The sequence below is a fragment of the Cydia strobilella genome, chromosome 21 (genome assembly GCF_947568885.1).
Source record: "Cydia strobilella chromosome 21, ilCydStro3.1, whole genome shotgun sequence".
NCBI classification, from domain to species: domain Eukaryota; kingdom Metazoa; phylum Arthropoda; class Insecta; order Lepidoptera; family Tortricidae; genus Cydia; species Cydia strobilella.
In genome coordinates, this window is record NC_086061.1 from 11700997 (window position 1) to 11728515 (window position 27519).

Sequence of the window (27519 nt, forward strand, 5' to 3'; positions counted from 1 at the left end):
GTTTTTAATAAGTGCATTTTAACGACATTTTTTATATGTTTACCATTTAAATATTTAGCACAAACAACTTCTGGCAGATCATTCAATATTTTAGGTAATATATATGTGTACATCCTAGTGCCATATATGTTGTTATATTTGGGTATACAATATTTGTTTTGGTTCTGTAGACTTCTTAGTTTTGTACATCTTTTGTGTTCTTTTAGTTTAGTAACATGGTGATATTCTTCTGTTAGTATGGCTAGTTTACACATATTTTGAATGAAATGATATTTCGTACAAAAACTTCCGAAAAACTCATTGGTACGACTGGTTGGTTAGCCGCGACCACGACCAGTGAAACCTGTTTCGAAACGTCGGTAAATAAAGTACTCATTACCACTATTTTAGGCCACCATCGCTTTTTTTTTTCAGAAAAGTAATCTATGATATTTTTAGGGTTCCGTACTCAAAGGGTAAAAACGGGACCCTATTACTAAGACTCCGCTGTCCGTCTGTCCGTCTGTCGGTGTCACCAGGCTGTATCTCATGAACCGTGATAGCTAGACAGTTGAAATTTTCACAGATGATGTATATCTGTTGCCGCTATAACAACAAATACTAAAAAGTACGGAACCGGAAGTCCAACTCGCACTTGGCCGGTTTTTTACATTTATTTACATTAATTGTATTTTGCTTGTTACAGGTTTCAAGAACCCAACGAAAGTAAATGAAATGCATGCAAGAAACAACAAAAAGTAAACGTGAAAAACAAAATTGCAAAATCAATTGTAAAGAGATTGACTAAGTGGACTAAGTGGTAATGCATTACGCTATAATATCACCAATGTAAACGAAGGAAACTTTTGGAAGATTATTTCAGACAATAAATCAATGACTCCTTTAGCTTTGACGTTTTTGGCACTTGGTAAGTCATTAATCTTAATCTTAATTTTATGTAATTTTATAATGTAATATGATCCTAAATAAGTTGGTCGAAATAAATGAATTTATTATTCTCTATTTATTTTCCTTCTTAGGTTAGGATTTTTACAATATGTATATAAAAGTTAAATATAAAACACATTATAAAAAACCTAACCTAGGGTGCCACCAGCAGCGGGGCAGGGCCCAAGCTGCCGGTGGTCAGGGCCGCAGAGAGAGGAACCGGCGGACTATCCGCGCCGTGTCCAAGATCACCGCCTTCTGCATCTGACCTTTGATCCAACCACCTAGCGAGTCTCTCAAGATGTTGATCGAGACTCTTCGCTATTATTATTATTATGTGTATCTCCGTTTTAAAACTCTCGGGTCTTTCGAGCCAGGTCATTTATAATGCGTGCGTGGGGATATAGATCCAACACGTAGAGGCCGTTTGGAGAGATTTGATGTCATGTAGAACGCCTGCTGGAACCCATTCACGAGTACATCAATAGATACCTGTGAACCGGTTTCAGCAGGCATTGGAAGCTATTGTAGAGAATATGGATAGAGTACTGGTCTATGGTTTAAGTTTGGGTGGAAAATAAGACCTAGCTATTGCAAAGAGTTCCGGACAACACGGCAGGCGGTGTCTCATTTACTTAGGTATTCAGTAAACAAGGTAAGAATAAAAAGTTTGAAATAATTTATAAATATTATTCTATTACAGCCTGTTCCATTTTTGGCACAACATCGAAAACCACTAAATATGCTCGCGATATTATTCCTGATGAGCTACAAAAAGATGAGCTACATGGAGAGAATACTAAATTAGCACATTTATATAATAATTTTAAATATACTGATAAAGTAAAAACAAGTTATACTAAAGATAAACATAAGCAATCATATGGTATGAGGCATTTTAATGAACAAAACGAAAATGATCATAGTCTTGTTCCTGACGAATTGTACGAACCTGATGTACAAGGGACAAATCTAAAACAATCAAATGTATACGAAAATGATAACACTAATCATGGAAATATACATTCTAAACGTAGAGAGATAAGAAAAAGACAATACAATACAAATGCTAGAAGTAAAAGAGAGACAAATGAAGATCCTCGATGCCAGCCATTTACGTTTGAAACTGGAAAGAAGTATCTAATGCACCCGAAGAACGTAAAAGACCAAGAAAATAAGCCCGGAGAAGGCACTTACACGAGCAACACCACGTGTTTTACTACTATAGAAGGTGAGATTGTGCCAGTCGATGTACAGCCGCCATCAGATATATCGGAGCGTCCAAGGTGCTCACAAATTCTAAACACGCCTCTTTTTTTTTTAACGTTGGGGAAATGCGTTTACGCATGCCACCTGGTCCGGGGGAACCAGGAGGAATGACGGACTAACCAGAGGACTACCGTCTAAAACCAACGAGTGCCGAATCCGCCTTAGATGGGGTGCCGCAGGGTCGCTATCAGCATTCGATCGCATGCAAACACGCCTCTATGAGGGCTATCGTTTTTTTGCTCACCAGTTCGCGCCTCTGTTGATGGTGGTCCAAAATACTAAAGAACAGCTGTCAGTCATTGAAGTGACAAGTGACATTTTACATTTAGAACTTTGCGAAGCCCACCATCCACACTAGCGCCCCTAGCGGCGAATTCATACGCGTTAGGCCTCATTGTCAAGGCGCTAGGTGCGTGTTCAGATATTTTTGAGCACCTCGGCCGCTCCGATATATCTGATGGCGACTGTACAAACAACAACACGTCTAACTGTACATCAGTGGAGCTTATTACAAAAGACATAAGCTCCATCGATGGACATTTAACAGTGTATTTTTTTTTTTTGATAAGAGGAGCGAAAAACAAATACCATACAAATGTTTAAATGCTTCTAATTCTAAAAGTAAAAAAAACCGGCCAAGTGCGAGTCGGACTCGCGCACGATGGGTTACGTACCATTACGCAAGAAACGGTAAAAAAATCACGTTTGTTGTATGGGAGCCCCACTCAAATATTTATTTTATTCTGTTTTTAGTGTTTGTTGTTATAGCGGCAACAGAAATACATCATCTGTGTAAAAACTGTCTCGCTATCACGGTTGATGAGATACAGCCTGGTGACAGACGGACAGACAGACAGCGGAGTCTTAGTAATAGGGTCCCGTTTTTACCCTTTGGGTACGGAACACTAAAAAATCGAAAAAAATCTAACGAAGGGGCAGGGGGAATTGATAGCATTCGCAGTGCAAGTGTTATTTTAAACGTCAAACTTCTAAAAAATTATGACGTATAAATAACACTTGCACTGTCTAACTCTAGCAAATTGTGTCAAAATATTTCCAATAATGTTAATCCAGAGAGGAAAATGGGGACGTTTATTATTCACAACGACGGGACTTAATCGCGTAAAATAAGTTTTAAATTCACCTCCGACGTTTCGAGGACGGCGTTGTCCCCGTGGTCTCGGAGAAGACTGGCTCAAGTTGACATCAACATCTTCTAGGCGCGCGAGTTTTTCGAACTACCCGCACTTGGTCTTGTTTGCTTAGTCTTGGTTGTTTTTGTTAAACTTATTTTACGCGATTAAGTCCCGTCGTTGTGAATAATAATGAGTAAAAATCATGGATGTAAGTAAAGGTAAAAATCGTGAAAGTTTAAACCAGTGTAATGGGGACGTTTGTATGGAAAGGGGCGGTCGTCCACTTTCGTCTTAACACGGTTCCCTGAGCCAGAAGGCGAAAAATCTCCTTATATGATCATGTTTTTCTAAGAGGCGTTAATATTTGTAGACGTGAAAGAAATATATGTAGTTCTTGATTATATTATCTTTAATTACATAGCTTCCGATACACGAATTACGACACTTCGCTCGATATAATTAATTTCCAAAGTAACCTCTAACTCGGACTTTTAATCAAACTTTACTCGGTTATTTATTATGTGATACTATAAACAAAAAAAGAAGAAAAAACAATCTTAACTTAAATAGTAATTTTATAGCTTTCGAATTTCGATATTGTAGGGTAACGTTTTTAAAATAAATAAAATACGACAAAATTCGATCATAATTGACACTTGGCGCGCATGATCTTTCCCGTTCTTTCTTGCGAAATATGACAGTGACAGTGGCAAACCGATGGAACGGCCTTAACCTTTTTAACGAAAAAGCTTGTCGGATTGTTTTATACGTTTCTCTTGTTCCAGCGGAGGAAGGGCAGGTCATAGAGTTAACTTTCGTGGACGTGTTCGAGATAGAATATAGTGCTGAATGTGTAAATGATTATTTAGAGGTAAGCGTTAGACTACATTAAACCCTTTACGTTATAAACAAAAATGTCACTGACACGCCAAGGTCCCGAGCGCAAACGAGCTAATTATGGAAGATAGAGGTAAGTAAATTCATCTTCATGTATCTTCTTCTTCTTCTTTTAAAATTATGGCTTCAGCCCAGTGGGACTATTTCGCCAGTATCAAGGTATTAAGAGGTTTAAAAACGACAAAAATTGTACGGTTGTACAAGACAGTGTACGGTGATTTGTTAGCTCTTGTAAATCGATAGCTAGACTTTACAAGAAGCACGTGGACTACCGGCCGTTGACTCCAAGATGGTGGTTAAATGCGCTTCAAAATTAATTCTCCATTCACTGCACACTACCACATTAGTTTACTGTATAATAAGCTATCGATATTACACTTTAAACAATATTAATGAGCAAAAAACAAAGTAATTAATCACGATGCTAACTATCAAGATGGCGCTCGAACCGGAAGTCCATCTTCATGTATCAAAAAGTGACCATAAAAACAGTAAATCGGCGGCGCCACCATACACTGAAGTACCTTACACCTAGTATTTTATATAGATGTGCGACCGTGTGGGACAGAACATACGCAATGCGACAAAATTAAAAACACGTTTTAAGATTCCTGACAACATACAAAAAAACAACCTATGTAATTTGGTCGGGTTATTTGCTACCCCTCCCCCATTTCATCTCTACATTATTATACCTCTATGGTTCATGTCATATTCTCCTATATATTACGATACTCTTTGGTCTCAGAGCCTAACTAGCGCCACCGGAGAGATTAGGAACTATTATTTACAGCTGAAAGCTAGTCACTTTTGCAACAATTCTGCCATAAGAGATTGACATCCTTTCTATACCATCCATAGCTTTAAAAATGTCACTGACAAAGAAAGATATAACTCCGTAATAGATGGATACAGTCTAAGGAAAAAACGTGCCTCGAAAATCACGAAAATTTGATTCTCGATCAGATGGCGCCACTAGCTTTGGCCTACTCTCGTATAGAGGGCGTTGACCGTTTCGTTTGTAATTTATAATTTTAACGCATATCCGTTATGGCACATGGGTCAAAATCATATAAAAATAATTAATGCAAATAAAAAAATCATTTATCTATATTTAAATACATTTAAACGTATTTTTATAAATCTTCATTTTTAGTTTTAAAGTATGTCGATAGATGACAGTGAATTTACAGTGGTTACAAAATTTACTATGACAGTCGGTACTGTACTCTATCTTATTATATCCTCTTTGGTCACTGACAAAGAGTATAATAGTATATGTAGTCACTGACACGCCAAGGTCCCGAGCGCAAGCGAGCTAATGTAAAAAATGATTTTTATTTCAAAAACTTGTTTTAAGATCGAACCCAGCCTCATATACCTTTATCCTTCTAGATCCGCAACGGCAAATTCGGCTACGCACGCCCAGAATACAGGTATTGTGGGAAAGACTTTCCCCCCCAAGTTACCTCCACCGGGCCTTATTTATGGCTGAAGTTTAAGTCGGACGACATTATAGAGTACGCTGGCTTCACCATAGAGGTTAACTTCCTACCGAAGATCGGCAGTCGTAAGTCTATCTTGTCTTTTTATTAATTATATAACAATTCAAGTCTTCAAAATATTTATCAGTACGGTTTTTACTCACTATTATTTTTAGTCGCTTTTGGCGACATGTTTCGGATTCTTTGGGAATCCATCCTCAGGCACGAGTGTCCGCGGCGGTTGTACGTCGTGCACTGTCGTCGTGTTGTGTCGTACAACCGCCGCGGACACTCGTGCCTGAGGATGGATTCCCAAAGAATCCGAAACATGTCGCCAAAAGCGACTAAAAATAATACTGAGTAAAAACCGTACTGATAAATATTTTGAAATATGTCTCACGATAGTTTAAGTGCGATTAATTCAAGTCTTGGAGACTTTACATCTCTGGATAATTTGATGATCTTTTTTATTATTATATACATTTTATCTCTGACACCTAGAGACTTTTACATCTCTAAACAATTTTAGTACTTCTGTTGCTTGTATATTTTTTGTGTAATTTGACATTTATATTTATGTAATTGTTTTTTGTAATTTTGGGTTAATTTTATTGTTTGTAACAATTGACATGTATTTTTATTTATTTATTTAATGCAAAAACCATGGTTATAAAAGGTGTTACATAGAGATTTGGTACATGGTCACCCTGCAAGGGCGTAGCAATGTCTTAAAAACTAGTTAAAGCTAAAAAGTTAATTTATATAAAACAAGATATGTTTAAATTGGTACTTTCAGTGGAAATATAATAATAATCAATTCGTAGTAAATATATAACATTGAATTGGTGAATTATCGTCAAGAAATAATTTTATAATTATAGCAAATTAGAATGTTATATTGTCAGTTTATTCAATTATTCCATTATAGTGTCAACAAATTGGCAACAAAATGTAAAAGTGCCCCCTTGGCCTATTTGCTGAATAAATATTTGATGTTTGATTTAAGAAAAAGATTCAAAGATTTATTTATTCAACATATACCTATAGCGAGTTACAAGATAGGAAAAGAAGAAGAGAAGTAGCATCCTAACTGGGATCTATGCCCTATGAGTAGCATACTAACGCAGCGTACTACCAAAGATAAATATAACTCCGTAATAGATGGATACAGTCTAAGGAAAAAACGTGCCTCTAAAATCAAGAAAATTTGATTCTCGATCAGAGGGCGCCACTAGTTTTGGCCTACTCTCGTATAGAGGGCGTTGACGGTTTCGTTTGTTATTTAACAATTTTAACGCATATCAGTAAAAGAACATGGGTCAAAATCATAAAAATAATGAATGCAAATAAAAAAAATCATTTATCCATATTTAAATACATTATATCGTATTTTTATAAATATTCATTTTTAGTTTTAAAGTGTGTCGACAGATGGCAGTGAATTTACTGGGGTTACAAAATTTACTATGACAGTACCGCTCTAGTATAAGTTACTGTATGGTACTACGTAGGCGAAGATCACACGAACGCGAAGCGAAGCGATGCGGCGCGGGGTGAATCAATCCTTTGATACCTATAGAAGTGTCCTACGTGGGCGATCTCGTTGCGAACGCGAACGCCGTGGGCCCGCCGCGCCTCTTCCACAGATTTCCACTTGCTACGATCCTGACATACCTCTGGCTTCGCTTCACTTTCATAACATTCTATGAACACGCTCGCCGGTTTAGGGTGCTCTTGACCTGGCCTTTCTTCAGGATTTCCCCGATCTGATCAGAGAAAGTCCGCCGAGGTCTAACCCCTAAGACCCCCGCTTCTAATTCTCCTTTATACACTATTTGTTTGTCTTCTTTCACTCATTCTTTCCACATACAGTTTAGTACATATTTGCAATAATCTACCCTTCTTTCTAAGTTAAACCATTCACTAATTTCCCAAAATTGCTCAACTGAGGAGTAATAAAGTTTAAGTAGGGCAAAGATAATTAAATACTCCGTAATAGATGGATACAGTCTAAGGAAAAAACGTGCCTCGAAAATCAAGAAAATTTGATTCTCGTTCAGAGGGCGCTACTAGCTTTGGCCAACTGTCGTATAGATAGCGTTGACGGTTTCGTTTGTTATTTAACAATTTTAACGCATATCAGTAAAAGAACATGGGTCAAAATCATAAAAATAATTAATGCAAATAAAAAAAAACATTTATCCATATTTAAATACATATTATCGTATTTTTATAAATCTTCATTTTTAGTTTTAAAGTGTGTCGACAGATGGCAGTGAATTTTCTGGGGTTACAAAATTTACTATGACAGTACCGCTCTAGTATAAGTTACTCTATGAGTAGGGTAAAATTGTTTATTTTTGTATGGATTTCATAGAGAAATAAGCCCTTTTGAAAAGACACTCAACTGTTGTTCAACAGGAGCAATAGACTCATCCTGTTACATAACTAAAAGTGGAAACAGCGGCAACATTGACGGTACCAGCACCAGTTCTGACCTCCAGAAATGTCGAGCAGCGACACCTGGCCCACTCGACGTTCAGTGGAAGATAGAGGCCGAGCCAGGCACTCAGGTACATATCTATATAAATACTCTGAAGCTCAACCATAACAATATAGTATGAATTTTCTCAAATGATTTTTATGCCTAAGACCCTGATCTGTTAAACAAAAGCCATTGTTTCTTTTCTGCGAGCGGTGGGCTACCGTGTTGAGCGCGTGCCAAAGCAACAACGTTGTTTAAAAAGCGGCTGTATCGTGGTGGTTTAAGGTTCAAATCTGTGTACATGTAACATGTTTTGGTAATGTAGGACAATATGGTAGATTTAAACCTTAAAACCACCATGATACAGCCGCTTTTTAAACGACATTGTTGCTTTGGCACGCGCTCCACATGGTAGCCCACCGCTCACATAGAAGAAACAATGGCTTTTGTTTAACAGATTAGGCTGATTAGCGTCTTAGGCGTAAAAATCATTTGAGAAAATTCATACTATACCTAACTAATAATATTATTATTAGGTAGCTTCCATGTAAAAATTTAAGGCAATTTTTTATGCTTTTAAATTATTTTGAGAAAAATATACTTACTTTAGAGCAGGGGTCGGCAACAGGCGGCCCGTGAACCTCTCACTTGCGGCCCGCGAGCCTCCTTGGCTATTTTGTATATAATTTTGGCAAACGACAATACCTGATAAAGTCATAAATATTAACAAAGTGCGGCCCGCGTCAATTTCGTTAACTACTATGTGGCCCTTGGCTGCTAAAAGGTTGCCGACCCCTGCTTTAGAGGAACATAGTTGGGTGAGTAAAAGCGACCGTTGACGGGTAGACTTAGACTGATTTATTAAATCATCTACATCTCTAATCTACGGCGGTACAGACATTATCTTAATCAAATCAGCGCGTGCTCTAACCTATACAAATATAACTTGTTTTACTAGTAGATAGCCTGAAGTGATCCTATCTTAGCCTAGTTTCTCCTCTGGTCTGGAAGATTAGAATATCTTTGTCCTCTTTCCCTCAGTTTTTAACGCTGTTTCACATTTTTCTTTACAGAAAATGTAAACTACGTACTATTTTTAAATAGGAAATTTTATTTACATTGTTTTAACACTTTATTGTATTTTTCAGATATATCTGAACATCACAAAGTTCCAATTAGCAAATCCGAACAATTGTACCAAAAACACGGTGCAAATTTTTGGCGCAAAACCAAACTTCGAACATTTGTAAGTAACATTCGATGTTAACATATTTTAAGGATTTAATTACTATCTCTCGAGCTCGCCAAATGCATTACGATGCGTCTAAGCTGTATCGTATCATAAACAGCCACCATCATAAAAGTGTACACCTTATATTAGTTTTTTTATAGCACCGCAGACTCGCTAAAGCTCGAAAGTCACTCGCTGTCCTAGGTGTCAAGATCTATAATACCCTACCTAGTGACATAATTACCTCGGCGAGCGATAAAGTATTTTACAATAAGATTAAAAAAATGTTGCTTGACCTGTGTTGCTACAGTGTGAATGAATTTATTTCAAGGAAGTGTAATAAGCCCTGACATTAGATAAAAAACTGAGATATAGATATAATAATTGTAATAACGAATAGAAAATAAATATAATAATTGTAATAATGAACTTTATCAATAGAACTACGAACACAAATTGTATATTGTAATGTAGTATAAATTTATTATAATTATATGATTGACATTGTATATTATAGTATGGCTGAATTGACGTGTAAAATTTGTACAATTTTATCAATAAATGTATCTTATCTTATCTTATCTTATCTTATCTTATCTTATCTTATCTTTTTTATGTCTAGGAAGTAACAATGACCACCGAATAGAATGTTTACAGCAAGATATGTTTTGTACCAGATGTTTATGACTGCGTTTAAAGAAAGTACAGTAGGCGATAAAACCTTTGATCAAAAAGTAGGTGTCCGCTTCTTTCACAGAAAATTGTTTCTTAGAATGTAATGTTTCGCAGAATTTTCATTTCATAGAAACTTTTTTTTTTCAAAAACCGTTAACTTTTTAGGTAAGGCTAAAAGGTCATTGTGTAGAACCCATTAAGTCTAACAGTAAAGTAGGTTAGGTTAGGTTGGAACTGCGACCCTTTGTGAAAAAATATGTTTTGTATGAAATGAAAATTCTGCGAAACATTGAATTCTATGAAACAGTTTTCTGCAAGACTTATATTGACCGGGATATAGACCGTAATTACCTTTTGTATTATTTCGGTCAATATAAGTCTAGTGAAACTACCCGTGAATCATTCAAAACTTTAATTTTCTGCAAAACAAGGTACAACCATTTTCGACACTGATTTACAGGTTAGGGGAGTACTGTAGCTCAGTAGCCAAGTCGCTTTGGACCGAAGAGGGAAAGAAAACCCCTGGCCCCGCCAACATCATGTACATTCGGCTATTTACTATCGACAGGAGGTCCAATTTCAGTACTATATACACGCAATTTCGGACCGCCGGTAAGTACCCGCACGCAGGCCTAACCAAAACAATCACACTGATTTAAACTTTCACGATTTTCATACATTATTATTAAATTTAAGGACTTTCGCGTGTAGCTACGCTGTGAAATTACCTCCGACGTTTCGAGGACGGCATTCTCTCCGTGGTCTCGTAGGTAGAAAGACTAGCTAAAGTTGACATCAACATCTTTTTAGGTTTCCGTACCCAAAGGGTAAAAACGGCACCCTATTACTAAGACTCCACTGTCCGTCTGTCCTTTATTGTCTGTCTGTTTGTCTGTCTGTCTGTTTGTCTTTCACCAGGCTGTATCATGAACCGTGATAGCTAGACAGTTGAAATTTTCACGTCGTAAGCGCCGAAAAATTCGCGAGATTCACGCTCCGCATCTATAGCGCAAAATTTTGGTTATCTGTGCCGGTTCTAAACGTTAATAATAATATTTCAAATACCTAGTATACGACATCTGTTTCAATTTATATGGGTTCCCTATTGTGTTGCAGAAAGTTTTTTGACATATTTTTGTATTGCATAATGTTACTTTGCAGAAATATCGTTTGGCAGAATTACCTTTCACATACTGCTTTTCGCGTAATATTACTTTGCAGAGTTTCTTTTTGCATAATATTATTTGGCAGAAAACCCAGAAAACAGAAAATTCTGCCAAATGAATATTTTACACCTTTGTTATTTTGCACTGCCCATTAACTTATTTCTAGCCACTGAATCGCTATCTGAAGGTTGTCTGGAAGAGATCGCTTTTTAGCGATAAGTCCGCCTGTTGTTACCTACTCACTTATGCCCTGTCTTTGTTTGTAACATGTATTTTTCTTTGTAGTGCACAATAAAGTATTTTATTATTATTATTATGCGAAATTACTGTTATGGCAAGTATATATTTATGCGAAAATATCATTCGACTAAAAGTTTTCTGCGATACGTGTTATGCGAAGTGTATTTCCAAAGATAGATATAACTCCGTAATAGATGGATACAGTCTAAGGAAAAAACGTGCCTCGAAATTCACGAAAATTTGATTCTCGATCAGAGGGCGCCACTAGTTTTGGCCTACACTCGTATAGAGGGCGTTGACGGTTTCGTTTGTTATTTATAATTTTAACGTATATCAGTGAAAGAACATGGGTCAAAATCATAAAAATAATTAAAGCAAATAAAAAAAATCATTTATCCATATTTAAATACATTTTATCGTATTTTTATAAATATTTATTTTTAGTTTTAAAGTGTGTCGACAGATGGCAGTGAATTTACTGGGGTTACAAAATTTACTATGACAGTACCGCTCTAGTATAAGTTACTCTATGGTATTTCTGACAAATAATATTCTGCCAGATGAGGGGAACCCGTTTATATGTGTATGTCTACAGATTTATGCGACGCGGACAATGAGTTTGACTGCAAAGACAGTACATGCATCGATATATCGTTGAGATGTGATGAAATTGCGCATTGCAGGCTTAAAAATGATGAAGACCCTATGGAGTGCAAGGTATGCTTTACTTTTTTATACTACGTCGGTGGCAAACAAGCATACGGGACGCGTGATGGTAATTAAGCAGTCTCCTTAGCCTATGGATGCCTGCAACTCCAGAGGTTACATGCGCGTTGCCGACCCTAATACTCCGCTCCCTCGTTGAGCTCTGGCAACCTTACTCACCGACAGGATAACAACACCACATTATAGGTATAGGGTCTAGTGTTATTTGGCTGCGGTTTACTTTAAGGTGCGGGTACGTTTTTTAGGGTTCCGTACCCAAAGGGTAAAAACGGGGCCCTATTACTAAGACTCCGTCTGTCCGTCTGCCTGTCAGCAGGCTGTATCTCATGAACCGTGATAGCTAGACAGTTGAAATTTTCACAGATGACGTATATCTGTTGCCGCTATAACAACAAATACTAAAAAGTACGGAACCCTCGGTGGACGAGTCCGACTCGCACTTGGCCGATTTTTTAATAATATTGGAAGCAAATAAGCGGACGAATCGCTTGGTGGCAAATATTTCCGTCGCCCACGGACAGTCGGACACCCCATAGTTTGTAAAATAGTACATTACTACTATCAAAGATAGATATAACTCCGTAAGAGATGGATACAGTCTAAGGAAAAAACGTGCCTCGAAAATCAAGAAAATTTGATTCTAGTTCAGAGGGCGCTACTAGTTTTGGCCTACAGTCGTATAGATGGCGTTGACGGTTTCGTTTGTTATTTAACAATTTTAACGCATATCAGTGAAAGAACATGGGTCTAAATCATAAAAATAATTAATGCAAATGAAAAATTCAATTATCCATATTTAAATACATTTTATCGTATTTTTATAAATCTTCATTTTTAGTTTTAAAGTGTGTCGACAGATGGCAGTGAATTTACTGGGGTTACAAAATTTACTATGACAGTACCGCTCTAGTATAAGTTACTCTATGCTACTATTAAGTAAGGGTAAGTAGATATATAAAATATAAGGATACGCGACCGGCAACCCCGTTTCTCGTCCGAGATTTGTAGGTAGGTATACTGCTTTTCTCAAACTTGCAATGAAAAATATCCATATGCTACGGTGGCCAAAATCGAGAAAAAAACTGTCTAAAATTTGAATTTAGAGCGGAGCAAGTATCAGGCCTTCATGAGTTACGAGAAGGTGTCGGTGACCAACCAGTGCTAAAAACAAAAGAAGGTTGCTTTACAGGCTTAGATGTGTAAGGCTGTATGAAGTTCCTTTACATATCATTTTCACTCATAGCACCAAATACGTAATATTTCCGGACCTAATTTGAAGTAAGTCATGTCAACATTTCACTGCAAGTTTGAGAAAAATATATTTTTACAAACAAAACTTGCAGCGAAATAGGGTATCGGAAAAGCATTGACGATTGATAAATTCAATTCCCTACATGTATGTAATTAAATTTTGCCCCTTAAAATCATGTATACAGGGCGAGGCGCAGTCGCTGGTGCGAGACAAGGACACCCGAAACATCCTTATCGTGTTCTCGCTCATCCTATCCGGGATGGTCGCCGTGTTCCTTTTCAAGTGCATCCGAAAATTATACAACGACCAGAAGCTAATCAATGTGAGTGTTCTTAAATATTTATTTTTCTACTCGTCGACTTTAATGGTTGAATTAAGATTTCGTATACCAAACTGTAATTTTGTAATTTTCATGTATGGGCTCCCAACTCAACTATAATATTCATTTTGAAACGGTTTAGTCAACTATAATGAAATTGACCAATCACGTGGCGCCGCCGTCCAATGTAAAAGACACCAACGCGCGACTATTTTGATATGTTATGCACGCGTTGATGTCTTTTGTACTACTGAGATACTTACCTAATTTTTAGGGTTCCGTACCCAAAGGGTAAAAACGGGACCCTATTACTAAGACTCCGCTGTCCGTCTATCCGTCTGTCCGTCTGGCCGTCTGTCTGTCTGTCACCAGGCTGTATCATAATCCGTGATAGCTAGACAGTTGAAATTTTCACAGATAATGTATTGCTGTTGCCGCTATAACAACAAATACTAAAAACAAAATAAAATAAACATTGTATGGGCTCCCATACAAGTCATACAACAAACGTGATTTTTTTGCCGTTTTTTGCGTAATGGTACCTGTTGCCTTGATATTGAGTATTAATTGCCTGTGGAAAGAAAAGTACAGTCAGCGATAAAAGTTTGTACCAAAAATGAAATTATTACCAAAAACTTATTCGTACATTTTTATCACGTTACGTTGGCCTTACTTCACCTTTACATTTATTTATATCAGGAGTACAAGGCGCAGATCCATGATGACCTAAAAAAGGCTGCGAGTCAGCTCACGCTTGACCCGAAACGCAGCAGATGCAGGGAAAGCCCTAGTCTTGACCATCAAAACCACGCCAACGAGATGAACAGACATACGCAACAACAGAGGGTACTTATGTCACTGGATTTTGTTTTTATTTCAACATTATATATTTCTAAAGGCTGACCAGGAATGTATGATCACGCGCTATGTTGCGGAATTTCACTGGAACTAATTTTTTACTATACTGAACTGTCATCCTATACATGCACAATAACAGCGCCCTCTTGACAATGATCATATCAGGCTTTACATTTCATTTTTAGGGTTCCGCAAAGGCTAAAAACGGGACCCTATTACTAAGACTCCGCTGTCTGTCCGTCTGTCCGTCTGTCCGTCTGTCCGTCTGTCCGTCCGTCTGTCTGTCTATCACCAGGCTGTATCTCATGAACCGTGATAGCTAGACAGTTGAAATTTTCACAGATGATGTATTTCTGTTGCCGCTATAACAACAAATACTAAAAACAGAATAAAATAAATATTTAAGTGGGGCTCCCATACAACAAACGTGATTTTTTGCCTTTTTTTGGGTAATGATGCGGAACCCTTCGTGCGCGAGTCCGACACGCACTTGGCAGGTTTTTTCAGATATAGATTCAGGGTCTCCCTACATATATGTCGACGCGGAATCGGCAAAAGCCGATCGAAATAGTTATTTACGATACAAGTGCGGAAAAGAGGAAATACGAAATTAGTGACGATAAATTAAAACACGACCGCAGGGAGTGTTTTAAATCGAGACGAGTTGTGAATTACCTTTTCGCACGTGTTGTCGTTGAATAAAATGATTATGATTATGATTATCGTACAACGTTTTACAGTACATATGGCCTTTTAAACTTTTTTTACGCACTAGTGCGAGAAAGTAGCACTATATGTACTGTATAAAACCCTTATGTCTTCGCAATAAGAGCGAAAAAGTCGTCATTCGGCTCGGCTCGCATCGGCCGACGCCTGCCGACGCGCCGACGCCTCTTTAGCTCTTTAGACATAGAGGTCTTTTCTATCGGCTTTTGCCGATTCCGCGTCGACATATGTCGGGACATTCTTATATCGATTAAGAATCGATCGATAGATTTCCATTCCTTCCTTTTTGCTTCACGGCTAAGTTCGGATCTTTTCCGGTAGTGAATTTTTAACACGCTTTTATCAGGTCGACCTGTATGTAACTATGTAATGGAATCCTTAGATGAAGAAAAAATGCGGTTCCCGATAAAGCTGAAAATTTGCATACGCATGTAAGTTGGGTGACAATGCAATATATGGTACCATCGAGCTGATCTGATGATGAAGACAGGAGGTAGTCATGGGAACTCTGTGATAAAACAACGCAACCTAATTGTGTTTATCTAAATTTACCTAATTTGTTAATCCGCCAGCATCCTTGATACAATGACTCAAGGGCCTATTTTAGATTTAAGCTAGTTATTAATTTCGTTTACGTAGTACCACTGTATATATTTTGTGTGTAAATAAAGAGTTTATTGTGTTTGGGGTTTTTAGAATTCTCTCGATGAGTATTAGTTGCCTGTGGAAAAAAAGTACAGTCAGCGATAAAAGCTTGTAGAAAAACTTATTCCAAAATATCTCTTCAAAAACGGGTACCCATTTCTTATATCTATTTCTTTTAGTCCACCAGTATGGAGTCGGATCTTCTACGCATGCGCGTCGACGATGACTGCTGGCCTGAGAGTCAGCCCTTTGTGCAAGACACCAAGCACAAGAGACCCACGAGGAACCTCGATTGGAACGAAGAGTTATTGAGGTAAACAAGTACGAATCGGACTCGCCCACCGAGGGTCCCGTAAACCTTTAACTCTTTTTATTTTATTTTTAAAATATATAGTTTTCTGATTGTTCCCTGTACAGTCAAGGTCATACATTCCCAGTTTCAAAAATATGTGTACGCTCTTACATCTTACCTTAGACAATAAAGTCGTGTTCACATATTTTTGAGCCATTTGTCTGGATCGATATTTTTGCCTTCGACTGTACGTAGTGTAACATAACATTCTAGGTGAACGGGAAGTACCCTGTAAATTTTGATTCTCTTGAGAGTGTCGAAATATACGTTTTTTGCGGCATAAACGGCCGTATCTTTTTTTAGGGTTCCGTACCCAAAGGGTAAAAACGGGACCCTATTACTAAGACTCCGCTGTCCGTTTGTCCGTCTTCTGTCTGTCACCAGGCTGTATCTCATGGTCCGTGATAGCTAGACAGTTGAAATTTTCACAGATGATGTATTTATGTTGCCGCTATAACAACAAATACTAAAAAGTACGGAACCCTCGGTGCGCGAGTCTGACTCGCACTTGGCCGGTTTTTCACAGCTTCAAGGGACTGTAGACCTGAGTATATGGTTTTAATCTCATCTCGATACCTCCACGCGTTCCCGATACTTTTTATATGGACCGTTACAAAACTGATACCCAAAATTTGTATTACAAACTGTTGACACTTTTTTATCTTATTCAATAGTACTCGTGATTCAGTCTAAATAACCCAAAAGTTGATGGTTTCTCAAAAAAAAGTAAATGGTACCATTTTTTCTGAAAACCCCCGTAAGTACAATAACAAAACAATTCAATGTATACACGAATACAAAAATATTAATAAATAATAAATAAAAATAAAAAGCCTTTTTATTCCTTAACCACTTAAATATACAAATTATTTCTAAACTAAATACTATTTGTTACTAATCTAGTAAAGTGTTAGGACCCCTTCCGGGTATAGGCCTCCTCCAACCTCTTCCACCGTTCTCGGTCTTGTGCATCTGTGAGCCAGTTGCTCGACACTCTCTCTAAATCGTCTGCCCAGCGGGCGCGGGGACGCCCAGCTCCTCGTTTCCCACTTGGTCCCTTCCAAGTAGTTACTCGTTTTGTCCATTTTTCATCTGGCATCCTCGCGATGTGACCTGCTGCCATTTGAGTCTTAGTGAGTGCTCGAGAGCGTCAATTACTTTAGTTTTTTCTCGTATATTTTTGTGACGTATTTTATTACAAAAATATTACAGAAAATTAAATGTCATAATATGTGACGTTTTCAATCAAAAGGTACCACATTGTCGCTTGTCGATAAGGTTGATTATAAGAAATAGCGCCTTACTGACAAGCGACAATAAGTACCCTTTTGGTTGAAAATGGCACTTACACACATCTCTGTTTAGCCCGACGAAAGACAGCAGGCACAAGAGTAGACCCACGAGGGACCTTGTCTGGAACGAAGAGTTATTGAGGTAATCATCTTCCGTTGTTCGCGCATTTTTGGGGCTCACTTGGGGAGCTTGGGGTCCGCTCGATAACCTAATGCCAAGGATTGGCACTGGCACTACGAAAACAATTACCTTCTAAGCTGTGTTGTTAAAACTTTGTAACTGTGAGTGACATCATAAAATAAATAGACTTTACAATGCATGTGCTCGAAAAGTGCGTTTCCTACGGAGCCATATCATGCGGAAAATATTACTTTTCCGCACTAGTGCTTTTTGTTTTCAATTTTTATTGTTACAGTACATATGGTGCTACTTACTCGCACTAGTGCGGAAAAGAGCATTTTTCCGCACTAGTGCTTTTTGTTCTCAATTTTTTAATAATAAAACTTATTTGCCATTATATGTTTTTTTTTTACTCGCACAATGCATAGTAAAACATTGTATGATACACGTGCGTAAAGATGATTTCCGACTCGTATTCCTTTATACACTCGCTCGCTTTGCTCGCTCGTAAATAAAATTCCACTCGTCGGAAATCATGCACTTTCCGCACTTTTTGCATAAATAGCTATTACATTACATATGGTGCTACTTTACCGCACTAGTGCGATAATTAGCACATTACGCAACTATGACGAAAATTTAAAGGACCATATGTACTGTAAAACGTTGTACGATACATGTGCGAATAGGTAATTCGCAACTCGTGTCGATTCAAAACACTCCCTTCGGTCGTGTTTAAATTAATCGTCACTCGTTGTGGATTTCCTATTTTTCGCACTCGTATCGTAATTTACTATTTAAGCCAATTTTTATCCTAATAGTCATGTTAAAACCTACTTCTTTTAATAGCTGTTACTTCTTAATAGTCTTAAGTTAAATGTATTTAAATGGTTAAAATGTATACAGAAAAGACGCCAGGTTAGCACGGTAGCATTTTTATCACCTGTCACTATGCCTGTCACTTTCGCACTTACATACTTGTTAGAACGTGACAGGCATGGTGACAGGCGATAAAAATGCTACCGTGCTAAGCCCGCAGGTTTCCCAACGTTTTGACCCAATTTTAACTATAAAACTCCCGTGAGACTCAAACATATTAAATTATTTTGAACCGGGTCACTCACGTATTACGTACGTACGTGTAGTTACGTACGTGTTACGTACGTGAAGACGGTCCTCGTAAATTGGACCGAAACATGTCTAGCTGTTCCACTAAATAATACGTGAGTGACCCGGTTTAAAATAATGTAATATGTCCACCCCTACATGGGTGGACGAGAAGATCTTGGGGTCGTGGATGAGGTGAGTTAAATGACACTCATAGTCCAATACATTCACGTATAATAAACTTTGTGATACAGAGGTGTTAAGTTATCACTGTAAGCGGACGGGCTCGACCGTCCGTCGCAAGATTGCTGAGAGAATGGCCGATGCCGGCCCCGCTGCCCCGCGCCCCGCACCATGCATTGCGTCGGCGACGGCTCCCGAAGATGCCCGAACAAAGACGAGGCGTTAACATAATATGTTTTTGACCCAATTGTATTTTTTAGGGAAAAGGGCAGTTTATCAACACACGTACAAGAGATTCAAGACGCGGGGTGTCAGACCAGAGACAGTCTGTTCCAAATGGCTCCTGTACTTCCTACAACTAATGGTGAGATGTGTTCCAAATATAGTAGGAGAGATGTTAGACATTTTAGAGTAGCTAAAAATTTGTCCCATACTTCTCCTATCGAAAGAGCTGTGTGAAAGGCATCATTTCTGCCTCGGATTATTGGCGCTCTCGCTGCGTTCGAGCGCCAAAGTACCTCGGCAGAAATGAGTGTCTTTCATCCCTTGGTTAACATTCTATTTTTAACGATAATATGGACGAATAAGTTACCGGCACAGATAAGTTTGAAAAAAGGTTACAAGATTGACCGTTATATAAATCATACACTAGTTCTTAGGAATTGGCTTATGCCTATGATGCATGTTATCTCATAAGTGTTAAGTAAGTATATTGCCATAACAGGGTTCATGTGGAACTGTATTAAGTAGTTTTTAAGAACTTCTTTATATAAGTGCAATAAACAATTCTGATTCTGATTCTGAACGTCGGATAAAAGGTCAAATAATGAAATTTAATCCAGTTAGACCCGTTAATGACATTAATTATTAGCCCGAAGGGTTTAACAAGTTTGCCCTCATGTAACCTTCTCTAGTTCACAAGAATTTTTTTATTTCCTTCCTTTCTTGACAGCTCCAGGGTCAAAATCAAGCTCCAGAAGCCGTGTACTGTCCGGAGTGGCTCCCCCCAACCCCACCCCCCGTCTCACAGTGGAACTCCTACGCCAGGCTACAGCCCAAGACTCAAGTTCACGTGAGTAGCTCTAACCAGAGACAGAGGTTCTACAGCCTACATCGAAGAACGTTATCTGCGTCTCGTCCACTCAAATATGCAAGAGCGATAGGGAGGCAAGTAACGATTTTACAATTTTTCGGTCTGGAGTGGCTCCCCCCACCTACACCTCTCGCCTCACCGAGGAACTCCTAAACCAGGCTATAGCCCAAGACTCCAGTTCACGTGAGTAGTCTAACCAGAGACAGAGGGTCTACCGCCAACATCGAAGAACGTTATCTGCCTCTCGACCACTCGAATACGCAAGAGCGATAGAGAGGCAGGTAACGAATTTACAATTTTTATGTCTGGAGTGGCTCCCCCCACCCACACCTCTCGCCTCACCGAGGAACTCCTAAACCAGGCTATACACCAAGACACCAGTTCACGTGAGTAGTCTAACCAGAGACAGAGGGTCTACCGCCAACATCGAAGAACGTTATCTGCCTCTCGGTCATTCGAATACGCAAGAGCGATAGAGAGGCAGGTAACGATTTTACAATTTTTCTGTCTGGAGTGGCTCCCCCCACCCACACCTCTCGCCTCACCGTGGAACTCCTAAACCAGGCTATAGCCCAAGACACCAGTTCACGTGAGTAGTCTAACCAGAGACAGAGGGTCTACCGCCAACATCGAAGAACGTTATCTGCCCTCGGCCACTCGAATATGCAAGAGCGATAGGGAGGCAGGCAACGATTTTACAATTTTTCGGTCTGGAGTGGCTCCCCCCACCCACACCTCTCGCCTCACCGTGGAACTCCTAAACCAGGCTATAGCCCAAGACACCAGTTCACGTGAGTAGTCTAACCAGAGACAGAGGGTCTACCGCCAACATCGAAGAACGTTATCTGCCTCTCGACCACTCGAATACGCAAGAGCGATAGAGAGGCAGGTAACGAATTTACAATTTTTATGTCTGGAGTGGCTCCCCCCACCCACACCTCTCGCCTCACCGAGGAACTCCTAAACCAGGCTATACACCAAGACACCAGTTCACGTGAGTAGTCTAACCAGAGACAGAGGGTCTACCGCCAACATCGAAGAACGTTATCTGCCTCTCGGTCATTCGAATACGCAAGAGCGATAGAGAGGCAGGTAACGATTTTACAATTTTTCTGTCTGGAGTGGCTCCCCCCACCCACACCTCTCGCCTCACCGTGGAACTCCTAAACCAGGCTATAGCCCAAGACACCAGTTCACGTGAGTAGTCTAACCAGAGACAGAGGGTCTACCGCCAACATCGAAGAACGTTATCTGCCTCTCGGCCACTCGAATATGCAAGAGCGATAGGGAGGCAGGCAACGATTTTACAATTTTTCGGTCTCGAGTGGCTCCCCCCGCGCAGGCGGTGTGCCGTCTCTCATTTACGCTGCGTCTTACGTAAGCGAACAACTCGCGAACGTGAAGCGAAGCGGCGCGCCGCCCAGGCCCACAGCGTTCGCGTTCTCGCAACGAGATCGCCCACGTCGGACTATGTAGGTATCAAACGAATGATTCACCCCGCGCCGCATCGCTTCGCGTTTGCGTGTTGTTCGCCTACGTAGTACGCGGTAAGAGCGTGCGACTTTCAATCCGGAGGTCGCGGGTTCAAACCCCGGGACGTACCAATGAGTTTTTGGGAACTTATGTACGAATTATCATTTGATATTTACAAGTTGCTTTTCGGTAAAGGAAAACGTGAGGAAACCGGACTAATCCCAATAAAGTAGTTTCCCCTCAGAGTTGCAAGCTCAGATGGCAGTCGGTTTCGTAAAAACTAGTGCCTACGTCAATTCTTGGGATTAGTTATCAAGCGGACCCCATCAGGCTCCCATGAGCCGAAGCAAAAACAAAGATCCCGCCTCAGTTACCTCAAAGCACCTTTTACCTACCAGGGATGTTGCGAATATTCGCATCCGCATCCGCAACCGCGGAACTTCCGCATTATTTTCAACATCCGCATCCGTATCAGCATCCGCATAAAATCGATGCGGAGCCTAATGCGGATGCGGATGTGGAACAGATAGGTACAGGAACGTATTAGCGGCGGCGTAAGTGCTAGGTAATTTCGTCATTAGCCAATAGGAATCTCGTTTTGTTTTTGTGATTCACTTTAGCCTATGACGGACAGCGATAAGAAGTGAATAATTTGTTTTATTTGGACTTTAGTATACTAATGCGATTGTGGGGCACCTATATTCTTGTTCAAATACTAAGTTTTGTGTTTTTTTTGTAAATAAAAATTACTAGTGTAATGTTAGATGTTTTTTATGTGCCTAATCTCGACATCCGCATCCGCGGATGTGAGCCTTTAAAAATCCGCATCCGCGGATGTCAAAAAATCGGCATCCGCAACATCCCTGTTACCTACATATGTGTATCCTCAACAGAAGCCGATGGGCGCCCTTTAAGCTCCGAGACCACCAAATCAGCACCCGACGTTATACAGATCTACTGAAACTTTCTTTAACCTCGCTACTACCGTGATGTCCGATATGGTCCGAAATGATCATTGAATTTGATAGATAGATAGATGGGTGACAGTCGTCGAAAACAAGACAACGAAAAGAATTGTGACCCTTTATAATTGTGTTATAAAATAAATATCATTTATTAATACCTAAGCAATAATATTGTTTTATTTCCTACTTGCGATTCCCTTCGTGCTGAGACAAAGGTCAACACACGCTACATGCATGCATGCAGTAGTCATAAAGTAAGACCAAGATAAGTGTGCAACGATTTTGAGCACACGCAGTGCAAGTGTTATTTATACGTCATAGAAGTTTGACGTTTAAAATAACGCACGCAAATTATAGATTGCCCAATTAGAAATGAAATAATTAACAAAGAACGAAAATAATAATTCATTTATTGCAAGTAAGTTACACTCATAATGTGGTTAGTAAAACTTAATTCTAAATTATGTATTAGTATTAACTTAACTAACATAGCGGTTTCACTCACGTGTTTTTGGTCACTCGCGCGACATGTTTCGGAGAGCCTAGGTCTCCATTTTCAAGCACTAACAGTGCCTGAGTGAGTAGCGGTTACGACGGATGGAATCCTGTAATCCAGGGATGAAAATCCGGTGCGTGTTGTGACAGTGCAGTGGACATAGTGAGTTCGTGTTGTTCATCGCTACAAGTGTTGGGTGACCCAAACCCGCCATCGCGCCCGCCTACAACAACAGCGCAAGACTCAACCGGTTATATCATCGCGCGCTGCGCGCGCGACGCGGCGCGCCGCAGTACGTGACGCCCATCCATCGTGACCGCTACTCACTCAGGCACTGTTAGTGCTTGAAAATGGAGACCTGGGCTCTCCGAAACATGTCGCGCGAGTGACTAAAAACACGTAAGTGAAACCGCTATGTTAGTTAAGTTAATATGTCTCACGATAGTTTAAATTCGATTATGTATTAGTATTTCTTAAGCCTAGGGATACATCTATATTTATAAATTATTTTTGTTGTCAGCTGAGTACGGCACATGTAGCCGACTGCAGCATAGTAAATAGGGGGAGTCCAGCCTGTCTCCTACCATCTTCATGATGATGTTGGAGCTGGCGCGCACCCGGCGCACTAGGAATGCGGCCCTCTTACGGATAGTGGCATAGAAACAATCGACCCTGGCTTCAGCGAACATCCCTGATGCGCTACAGAAGCGCGGCAGCCCCATCAACACCCGGAACGCGTTATTATACTGGACGCGGAGGGCTTCGTAGGCCCGTTTCGTATATGAAAGCCACAAACTGCACGAGTACAGTGAGGTGCAGTAAGCAGTGGCGTAACTAGGGGGGCTGGGGGGGGGGCAAGTGCCCCGGGCGCCATCCAAAGGGGGGCGCCAAAATGTTTGAGGTCCGCCGTGACTATGTGCCCAAGATATTTAAACATGTCCACCCTTTCGAGGTCTGCCCCGTTAAGTGTGATGGGTGTCACTACCATACTGGTTTCGTTCGTAACTTCCCATACAAAAAATACCGGTATCCGAACCCTGCTTGTCAGACTAAATAATCATTAATCAACAAAGTTAACCACGTCAAACCCTAACTAAATAACACAAAAACCGGTCAAGTGCGAGTCGGACTCGCGCACGAAGGGTTCCGTAGCATTACGCAAAAAATGGCAACGTAACGTTCACATCACATTTGTTGCATGGGAGTCCCACTTAAATATTTATTTTATTCTGTTTTTAGTATTTGTTGTATAGCGGCAACAGAAATACATCATCTGTGAAAATTTCATCTGTCTAGCTATCACGGTTCGTGAGATACAGCCTGGTGACAGACAGACGGACAGTGGAGTCTTAGTAATAGGGTCCCGTTTTTACCCGTGGGTACGGAACCCTAAAAATGAGAGAATTCGCCAATCATTCGTTATTTAATTAAAACATGAAAATTCAAAGACGTACTAATAAACCTCGGCCGCGAAAACAAAACAATTTCAATATTTATTTAATCTAGCTGAATTCCGAATACTGAATTCAGCAGGGACAAAGACTAGTAAGGAATAAGGACTGGTACTACTCATGTGAGTATGTTATGTCATGTTTAAGAAATTCGAGTCTAAAATTCGAGCGTAACAAGCGAGCGTAGCGAGTCTACAATGCTCGATAATAATCAAGCTTGTTTTTGTGTTCTTTACCACCACTACAGCACTGGACAGCAACATGCTGAGATGAGGCCATTTCCTGGCACTTTAATCTTATTTTGTTTTTTTTTATTATGTTGTTAGCGCCTATTTGCGCTGTTTAAATAATACAAGGTATTAACTGGAAATTACCATTTTAATGGGTTTTATTACAATGTACAATAACTATATGTATAGGTTCTATGTCTAGGACACGCGCGTTTATCGTGGTGGTTAGATTGCAAGAGAGTGATGCGCTCGCAGCGATGCCCGAAGATGCGTCGTATGTGTGAAACTCTGGCGCTAGCATCGCGCTTTCTGGTTGGACGCCGATCCCGCCGTCTATGTTGGCATCTTGGGGCTGCAGGGCTACGTTTCCACACATCATTGGTTGGCGAAGCTAGCGGTGTTGCCACAGCGCTAACATATGTAATGTCTTGTTTGTTTGTGCTTACGAATAAAATTTTATTCTATTCTATTCTATTCTTTACAAGGCATAGAAAAAATTGCCTCGATACTTTAACCTTTCGTATGCGCATGTCAAAAAATTGCCATATAAATAGCAACCGTGACAACTTCATGTTTAAGTTGAATATATATGGAGCAAATGTGCTACTAAGCATACGAAAGGTTAATACTTGAAATTAGCTCTAACTGACACACAACACTACACCATTCACACATATACCAAAGATTTATTGATTGTAACAGAGAAGTAAAGTTTAATTGTCGATTAAATTTTGTACATGTGAACGCTAGATGAAATTAAAGCCTGATTAATTTCTGATCAAATTGTCAATTTCATTGCCCGTCTGGACTGGCCTTTAATCTTAACAAAGCAGTAGCGATTTAGCGACTACGAACGGCACTTCAAACAAGTGTTCAGAACCATTAGAAGTATTAGAACAAAATAAATTCTTTTCCGAAAATATTTTCGTCAGGGGGCGCCATAAGCCTTCAGTAAGTAGTGCACTTGGAAAAATTCGACCTATGCCGCTGTGGCCCGGTGGCCGAATGGCACAGGCACCTGCCACGATAGCAGAGGAAGCTGGTTCGATTCCAGCCTGGGGACTGGAGGCCTTGGTCACTTTTTCTTAGTATATGATATTTATTTCAGTTTATAAGTGTTCAGAACATTACAGTATCTATAAGTATTAATCGCGCGGTTGTTTTATGCGATGAACGCATGCGTCGGCGGAATTTAGGAAAAATGACAATGCGCTTAACGCTGCATTTACCGCGTAAAAAAATTAGTGTCATTAGATTATCTAATGTAAAATGGGTGTGCGACAAACGCATAACGTTTAAACAACCGCGCACTTAAGGTATATAACATAAGTATAGGTAAATAAGTCAGACTGAAAATCGATTGTCATTTTTGAACTGTCAACCCTGGACAAGGTCAGAAATGAATTTATCAGGGGATCGTTTAAGGTAGCACCTATAGTTGAAAAAGTAAAGGAAAGACGATTGCGTTGGTATGGCCATATCCTTAGACGTGATGATGACCATTCTGTTAAAAAGGCCCTAAATATACCCAACCAATCCCGAGGAAGGGGAAGACCACCCAACACCTGGTGGTCAGACATACAGAAAGAGATCCGGAAAGAGAACCTGAGTACGCAGACAAGCCAAAACAGAGCACTCTGGAGCAGACATACAAGGAGACCCGACCCCAGATAAACTGGAAAGAGGGACAGGCAAAGAAGAAGAACCCTAACGGTTGTCTTTATTATTTTCTCGTCTCGAGTGCCGCGGTGATTTTAAATTCATTGCATTTTCCAATCAGAGGCTAATCGTTAAAAAGTAATAAAGCGAACGTATTCTTTTTCAATGTTTCATTCCGGTGTTAGGTAATAAAATAAAAACACCGTCGAAAATATCTCGTTTCAAAATAACGTTGAACATCTGCAGTGGAAATATGAAACTAAAATAATATTTTAACAAAGCTTGTACAAGGGGCTTTAAAACTAAATAGGTAGTTTCATATACGATTCCCACCGACCGGCTGGAATCGGGCCGCGCCGTAGCGTGTTTTCAATGTGCCTATACATTATGGAGCGAGATGGAGCGACGACCTGGTGAAGGTCGCGGGAATTCGGTGGATGCGAGCGGCACAGGATCGGTCGGAGTGGCGAGCCTTGGGGGAGGCCTAAGTCCAGCAGCCTATGATGATACATTATGCATGGCAGAAGCGATGGAATCCGACCGGAGCCGTCCGCGAGCAGCCGGCCGGCTTGCGGCCGTAATACAAATGTGAAATGCGCGCCGACTCCGCCCGTTCGTTGGGAATCGTTCCACGGCTAGAAGTAGGAAAAGTACCTATTGATAACATAATACTGCCCGGTCAAAGTGATAAATTCAAGCTATCTCAAACCTTGATTTATTAAATGGACCACGGGCCGTCTGGCATATTAATATGGACCGGCTAAAGTAATAAATGTATCACTTTGCCCGGCGCTCATAATGACCGGTCATTATTTATACTGCCCGGTTAATCAATTTGCGTAACATATACAGTGGCTAAAAAATAAGTACATTCCCGTTGCCAGGGGGGTTTTGGGATTATACTGAGCAACTTTTACTATGGGACCAACCCCGAAATCGCAAAAAAAAATTTGACTGTTTCATACATTTTAGCTGGTCCATTTTCTATTGGAGTAAATTTGTATACCTACACGGTCTTTTAAGATTATGTCAGACATGTCCGCACGCCATATTATAAAATG

At 39.8% G+C, this 27519-nt stretch overlaps 1 protein-coding gene across 1 annotated transcript; it reads left to right on the forward strand.

Moving 5' to 3' along the window:
- Nucleotides 1-796: 796 nt before the first annotated feature.
- LOC134751294 (uncharacterized) lies at nucleotides 797-22618 on the forward strand. The gene is made up of 15 exons (XM_063686679.1): nucleotides 797-907; nucleotides 1631-2158; nucleotides 4118-4203; nucleotides 5625-5799; nucleotides 8135-8286; nucleotides 9347-9444; nucleotides 10565-10716; nucleotides 12106-12227; nucleotides 13673-13810; nucleotides 14507-14653; nucleotides 16216-16349; nucleotides 17754-17822; nucleotides 19352-19455; nucleotides 20044-20163; nucleotides 22551-22618. The coding sequence occupies exons 1-15, from the start codon at nucleotides 874-876 to the stop codon at nucleotides 22616-22618; spliced, it is 2127 nt and encodes a 708-aa protein (XP_063542749.1). The 5' UTR covers nucleotides 797-873.
- The last annotated feature ends 4901 nt before the right edge of the window (nucleotides 22619-27519 follow it).